This window comes from Patagioenas fasciata, chromosome 11 (assembly GCF_037038585.1).
Source record: "Patagioenas fasciata isolate bPatFas1 chromosome 11, bPatFas1.hap1, whole genome shotgun sequence".
Taxonomy (NCBI): domain Eukaryota; kingdom Metazoa; phylum Chordata; class Aves; order Columbiformes; family Columbidae; genus Patagioenas; species Patagioenas fasciata.
This window is the reverse complement of record NC_092530.1, coordinates 4,874,207-4,881,761: the sequence shown is the minus strand read 5'-3', so window position 1 is coordinate 4,881,761 and position 7,555 is coordinate 4,874,207. Positions and strand designations below refer to the sequence as shown.

At 51.6% G+C, this 7,555-nt stretch overlaps 1 protein-coding gene across 1 annotated transcript; it reads right to left on the bottom strand.

The window, feature by feature from the left end:
• Nucleotides 1–1,173: 1,173 nt before the first annotated feature.
• LOC136106481 (olfactory receptor 14J1-like) lies at nucleotides 1,174–7,251 on the bottom strand. Its single transcript, XM_065846818.2, has 2 exons — nucleotides 6,701–7,251; nucleotides 1,174–1,291 (listed from the first exon to the last, which is right to left on the bottom strand). Exons 1-2 carry the CDS (start codon nucleotides 7,249–7,251, stop codon nucleotides 1,174–1,176), a joined length of 669 nt encoding a protein of 222 aa, XP_065702890.2.
• Nucleotides 7,252–7,555: the final 304 nt, after the last annotated feature.

Genomic DNA, 7,555 nt, shown 5'->3' with positions numbered 1-7,555 from the left:
AGAACAAAGTACTAAGTACCTTGAAGTATTAATGAGTTCCACTGAGGACAAGTACCAGCAAAGCCTCCCCAGGGACTCGTTAGAGCAGAGGATTGGAGGCCATGGTGGCAGATAAACAAAGGGAAATGTGCAGGCAGCTGAGGTGCTGAGAAAAGCCTGGTTTTGTTGGGTGAAGCAGAGAGGCCAAGGCCTGACCCCCAGCCCCTGGGAAGGCAGATCCTGTCCCTCACACATTGCTCAGGGCTCTTCCTGGGCCAGGGGGATGTGGGCTGTGTGGTGCTGAGTGAAGGACAATGGTGTGACAGTTCCCAGCCTTCCTGGGGGTGTGCAAGGAGGCCATGAGGTGCCCCAGTGCCTGAGGACAACATGTCTCCTCACAGGCCTTGGTGGCAGAGGCCATTGCCATAGCCAAGGGGACAAAGACTTGGGTTCTCTTGGTGACATCCAGCCTTGCCAGTGCCCTTTGCCATCTCCACCACAGGTTGTCCTACACTGTCCCACAGCTGCTTCTGTTTCCCTGCAGGCTGTAGACACCCATGTCGCTTCCTCCCCTTGCTCTCACCCTGGTATTTCCATGCATTGACTGGTGTGTCTCCACTCTCATGCTCTGTTCCTGGAAACACAAAGAGGTCGACTGATCTCACGCTCCTTCTGGATGATTTCTCGTACCACAGCACTACCCTTTGAGTGACATTTCTTCCTCCTCATGTCCAGTCTCCACCTTCTAATCTAGAACTGTGGCAGTGTTTCTCTCCTCTGCTGTAGAAAGGAGGACGCTGAAAAGTACTGACCTGTCAGCCTCTTACCTGTGCCTGGGAAGATCATGGCACAGATCCTCCTAGAAACTGTGCTAAGGCACAAGGAGGACAGGCAGGTGATTTGAGATCTCCAGCACGGCTCCACCAAGGGCAGATCCTGTCTGACTAAAGTAGTGATCTTCTACAATGGAGTAACTACATCAGTGGACAAAGGAAGGGTTATGGATGTCATCTATCTGGATTTCTGCAAGGCCTTTGACATGGTCCCTCACAACATCCTTCTCTCTACATTGGAGAGATATGGATTTGATGACTGGACTGTTTTGTGGGTGAGGAACTGCCTCAATGATTGCACCCAGAGAGTGGTGTTCAATGGCACAATGTCTGGACGGACACTGGTGACAAGTGGTGTCCCTCAGGGGTCCATACTGGGATCAGCACTGTTTGATATCTTCACCAATGACATAGTGGTATCACGTGTATCCTCAGCAAGTTTGCGGATGACACCAAACTGAGTGGTGCTGCTGACACATCTGAGGGACAGAAGACCATCCAGAGGAACCTGGATAAGCTCGAGATGTGGACACATCTGAATCTCCTGAGTTTCAACAAGGCCAAACTCAAGGTCCTGCACCTGGGTTGGGGAACCCCCGGTATCAGTACAGCCTGGGGGATGAAGGGATTGAGAGCAGCCCTGACGAGAAAGACTTGGGGATACTGGTGGGTGAAAGACTGGACTGGAGCCGGCAATGTGCACTTGCAGTCCAGAAGGCCAAACATATCTTGGGGTGCATCCAAAGGAGCATGACAAGCAGGTCAAGGGAGGGGATTCTGCCCCACTCTGGTGAGACCCCACCTGGAGTCCTGCATCCAGCTCTGGAGCCCTCAGTACAGGGAAGACGTGGACCTGTTGGAGAGGGGCCAGAGCAGGGTGACCAAGATGATCAGAGGGATGGAACAGCTCTGCTGGGAGGACAGGCTGGGAGACTTGCGGTTATTAAGCTTGGGGAAGGCTGCAGGGACACCTTATTGCAGTTTTTCTGTACTTAATAGAGACCGGTATGAACGATGGGGACAGACTTTATAGCAGGGCCTGTTGTGATAGGACAAGGGGTGAAGGTTTTGAACTAGAAAAGGGGAGATTCAGGCCAGACACTTGGAAGACATTATTTACAATGTGGGTGATAAGACACGAGCTCTGGTTGCCCAGAGAAGTGGTGGATGCCCTGTCGCTGGAGACATCCCAGGCCAGGCTGGATGGGACTCTAAACAACCTGAGCTGGTTGATGTCCCTGTTCATGGCAGGGAGGTTGGACTAGATGGACTAGATCCTAATATCAATTCTGAACCTTCTCTGTCAGAAGCTGAGGCCATTTCCTCCCATCCTATCATTTGCTACTCAGGAGAAGACCAACACCCTCCATGCAACAACCTCTTTTCAGATAGTTGTAGAGAGTAAAAAGATCTCCGCTCCAGCCAGTTCCTTACCCATTGCAGATATAGCATCAGGGCCATGAGCTGCAGCTTCTCCAGGAGATGCTGTGGGATACAGTGTCAAAGGCTTTACTGCAGTCTAAGGACACAACACCCACAGCCTGTGTGGCGGATTCACTCCCCACCACAGACTTTCCCTCATCTGCTCAGCCGGTCACCTTGTCATAGAAGGAGATCAGGCTGGTCAAGCAGAACCTGCCTTTCACAAACCCATGTTGATTGGGCCCAATTGCTCGTCTGGTATGAGTGACCTCACAATCCTTTCCCAGCCATGTTCCTGCTGCTTGTCTATCCCCTGTAGAGGCAGAAGTGACCTCACAGTGCCCTCCACAGCCATTGGCTTCCTACTGGACTATGAGTTCCTGAGACACAAGTGACCACATGGCATCGTACCCAGCCATCACCCTCCTTGTGGTCCAGTGTGTGAGCAGATCAAACTCAGCTGGTTTCATCAAATTTATCCAATAGATTTCCTATCAGGGGTTTGACTGGAGAAACGTTCCTCAGAGGAGCTGCTGTATTTACACTGGGGCATTTTACATCTCTGCTTCTGCCTCATTTTTTTTTCTTCCTCTCTCGATTCTGACGTGAAAGAGCTCTCCAAGGAAAAGATTCATGTAATCCTACAATACCGCAGGTTGGAAGAGACCCCTGAACACAATCTCTGTCCCACTGACCTTTATGGCACCCCAAGGAATAGCTGACAGCATTTGTGCTCCCTTGGGTTCATCTCACCACATGCACACATTGGACATGCACATGATGTGTATGGTTACATCTCACTGTACAATGAAAACATGGACTGTGACCTAGTATTTCATAGAATCATAGAACGTCCTGAGTTGGAAGGGACCCACAGGATCATGGAGTCCAACTCCTGTCCCTGCACAGGACACCCCACAGGTCACCCCGTGTGTCTGAGGACGTTGTCCAGTCTCTTCTTGAACACTGTCAGGTTGGGGCCGTGACTCCTCCCTGGGAGCCTGTTCAGTGTCCAGCACCTCTGGGTGAAGAACCTTTTCCTCATGTCCAACTGACCCTCCCTGGCACATCTTCTGCCATTCCCTTGGGTTCTGTCATTGGTCACCAGAGAGAAGAGATCAGTACCTACCCTTCCTTCTCCCCTCGTGAGGAAGCTGTAACCACCACGAGGTCTCCTTTTAGTCTTCTCTTCAGCTCTGATGCTGAGAAACCCCTTGGTTTGCTTTCTGAAGCAGAAAGGAGAAGCCATGACCTGCAGGCAATGGGAAGGGGGATCCTGTCCCTCACACACGGCTCAGGGCTCTTCCTGGACTGTGGGATGTGGGTGTGCAAGGCCAATGGAAGGACAACACTGGTACAACAACTTCCAGCTTCCCCATGGGGCTGCAAGGAGGCACCGAGGCCCCAGTGCCATGAGGACAACATGGCTTCTCCTGGGCCTCAGTGGCAGAGACAACTGCCATGGCCAAGGGGACAGAGACCTGGGTTCTGTGGGTCCCTTCCAGCCTTGCCAGCGCCCTTTGCCATCTCCATCCCAGGCTGTTCTACACGGTCCTACCCCTGCCCCTCTTTCCCTGCAGGCTGCAGACACCCATCTCGCTTCCCCACCTGCTCTCACCCCAGCATTTCTGCACCTTCACTGCTGTGTCTGCACCCTCACTGGCTGCTCCTTGGAACACAAACCATGGGCTGATCCAGCTCCCTCTGGGTGACCTCTTGCACCACAGCACTGCCCTTCCACTGACATTTCTTACTCCTCATATCCAATCCTCACCTTCCAAATTGCACTTTGCATTTTTTTTTTCTCTCTTCTGCTTTTTCCAACTGCCATGGAAAGCTCAGCCGCTTCAGAAACTGCCCTTCATGCAGGGAACCCAACCCATTAGGCTTCTTGTGGTCTTTTACCTGACCTCACCATGATTTTCTAAATCCCATGACTGCTACGGGCCGCTCAGCTTCTCTGACAGACACGACCATGTTCCTGCTGCTGTCCCGTCATGTTCTCAGATGGGATGGACATGGTAACACATCTCTAAGGCATCTCCTACCCATCTCCCGGGTAGGGCCTGTGGGCACCTAGGCAGAGGTTCTTTCCCCGCCATGTCCCTGCTGCTGGGCTGTCACCTCCAGAGACAGAACTGACCTCACTGTCCCCTTCACAGCCACAGGATTCTGATTGGATTATGAGTGTCTGAAACACAACTGACCTCATAATACCACACTCACCCATCCTCCTCCTTAGCACCCAGGACCTCCCAAGACTGAAGCATGTTCTACTCAGTCCTATACCTGCCCCTCTTTCCCACAGGCTGCAGACACTCATCTCGCTTCCTCACCTTGTTCAAATTTGTCAAATATATTTCCCACTAACACTGTGAGTGAAAAGCACTCCTCACTGGAACTGCTGTTTTTATGTTAACACCTTCTAGATCTCCTCTACAGCCTTATTTTTCATTTATTTATTTATTTTTATTATTATTATTCTACCTATTCCCTCTCCAGAAACCTCTCCAAGGCAAAAATTCTGTCAAATCACAGAATAACTCAGGTTTACAGAGAGCCCTTGTCTCACTCATCTTGTCTCACTCATCTTGTCTCACTCTCCTGCTCAGGGCAAGGTGAACCAGGTGAGGTTGCTCAAGGACTCCGTCATCCTCAAAGGCACTGAAAGTTCACTCCGTTACATCATAATAGGGGAGAATAAAGATGTTTAACAGTGTTCCCCAAGTGCTGGTCACTGAGAGATGACACCAGTAACTGGCTGCATGGAGGACTTTGTACCACTGATGATATTTGGGCTTGACGGTTCAGCCAACTTCCCACCCAGCATCCACTTCCTGAGCCCCATCAGCACCACTCTGGCCAGAAGGAGACCATGGCTGAGGCCTTGCAAACGCCCTGTACACAACATGCCTTTCTTTTCCCTGTGCATTTGGGTTCAGCAGTCCCTTCCTTGTCCTTCACATTCCTGGCAATGGCTGCAGGAGGACGTGTCCCATCCCCTTCCCAGGGAGGGAGATAGGGTGGCCAGCCTGTTATTCTCCCAGTTCCTACTCCTGCTCTTCTTGAAGATGGGTTTGAGGTCTGTGTTTTCTAAGGACCCAAGAACCATTCTGGTTTCTATGGCACTTTTGACATAAATATCAGGGTTCTGTCAGGTGTCCACTGGTTTCATGGGCTCCTTATGCACCCAGGGATGCTCAGAGACAGAGTCTGTCCCTTTTACACATAGAGGTAGGAGTCACAGTGTCCTTCTGGCTTCCTGTTGCCACTCCCAAAGGATGGGAGACACCTCACCCCTGTGCTGTGTCACCTGCTCTACACTCATCTGAGATGTCCCGCATCATGAGGAATGGACACGGGGACCTCAGTCAAAGGAAGTACAACCCAGTGCTGCATTCAGGTGATTTCCCATAGGTTGCTCCTCCCAATATGAAGTGAGCTCAAGACCTCGTGTGTTCCACAGGCTTTCACAGAATGGAAAGGAGTAGTTGATTGTGTTTGTGCTCACTCGGGTTCATGTCACCTCACGTACATGATGTGCATACTCACATCTCATCTGTCCAAAGCAAACATGGACTGCTGAAACACTCGTGTCCATCCATGGAGGGAAGAACAGCCTCTTTCGGTGAGAGCGCAGGGCTGGAAATGGTGCTTGTGAGGGACCAGTCCATGATGATGCCCTGTGGCTCCTTCTGAGGGGTGTCCAGTGCACAGGGGCACAGCGCAGCCCCTGCTCTGCTGGTCCTGCAGGTCTCTGGCAGGAGACCTGGCTGTGAGAGGACACTGCTATGTGCCAGCCCTGCACACACACACTGTTCAGCTGTACACTGGGGTTTGCATCCATGGCCACTTTCATATGCATATTCTTTAGAGAATCTTTGGAAGAAGACCTAAACCATCATGCTCTGCCCATAGGAGATCACCTTTCTACCTGGAAAGGCTGTTGTGAGGCCACCTCTGTGACACAAGTGCCCATTGGCTGTCCCTGCCTGTGCTCACAGCACTGACACACAACAGGACGGGAACCAAGCTGCCAGAGCACTCAGGCCTTGCACCAACACAAGGGATGAGAAGTAGAGTGAGGGAGTGGAACCAGAACAGCTCTGGAAGACCAAGCGCTGGTGCTCCCTGGCTCTGCTGCCAGGCTGGACTCATTTCCCCTCCTACCATGCACAGGAACTGTCCCTGCGGCTCCAAACAGGTCTTGGAGAAAGGATCCCATGAAAAAGAGTCACTACAGGGCTCTTTAATTTGTTTAAATACACAAAGGGAACAGTCAGTGGTTATAAAATAACAGCAGACAGAGAATTTGAAAGGGGATGACATTATCACCATAGAAACACAACCAACAACAAAAAATAGAGATGATAGGCCAGGCCTGAAATTAGTTACATTAAAACTGCTATGCAGAAGGAGATAGGCAGTTTGCTGCTTCAGGAATTAATCCAGTCATCAGTTTCCACAGGGCATCCTTGAGCTCCTGGTTCCTCATGCTGTAGATGAGGGGGTTCACTGCTGGAGGCACCACCGAGTAAAGAACAGACACCACCGGATCCAGGGATGGGGAGGAGAATGAGGGGGGCTTCAGGTAGGCAAACATGGCAGTGCTGACATACAGGGAGACCACGGCCAGGTGAGGGAGGCAGGTGGAAAAGGCTTTGTGCCGTCCCTGCTCAGAGGGGATCCTCAGCACGGCCCTGAAGATCTGAACATAGGAGACCACAATGAACACAAAACACCCAAATGCTACTAAAAGACTAACCACAAGAAGCCCAAGTTCCCTGACGTAGGAGTGTGAGCAGGAGAGCTTGAGGATCTGGGGGATTTCACAGAAGAACTGGTCCAGGGCATTGCCCTTGCACAGTGGCAGTGAAAATGTATTGGCCGTGTGCAGCAGAGCATTGAGAAACCCAGTGGCCCAGGCAGCTGCTGCCATGTGGACACAAGCTCTGCTGCCCAGGAGGGTCCCGTAGTGCAGGGGTTTGCAGATGGCAACGTAGCGGTCGTAGGACATGACAGTGAGAAGAGAATACTCTGCACCAAACAAGAAACAAAAAAAGAAGACCTGTGCAGCACATCCTGCATAGGAAATGACCTTGGTATCCCACAGAGAGTTGACCATGGATTTGGGGACAATGGTAGAGATGGAGCCCAGGTCGAGGAGGGAGAGGTTGAGCAGGAAGAAGTACATGGGGGTGTGGAGGTGCTGGTCCCAGGCTATGGTGGTGATGATGAGGCCATTGCCCAGGAGGGCAGCCAGGTAGATGCCCAGGAAGAGCCAGAAGTGCAAGAGCTGCAGCTCCCGGGTGTCTGTGAAC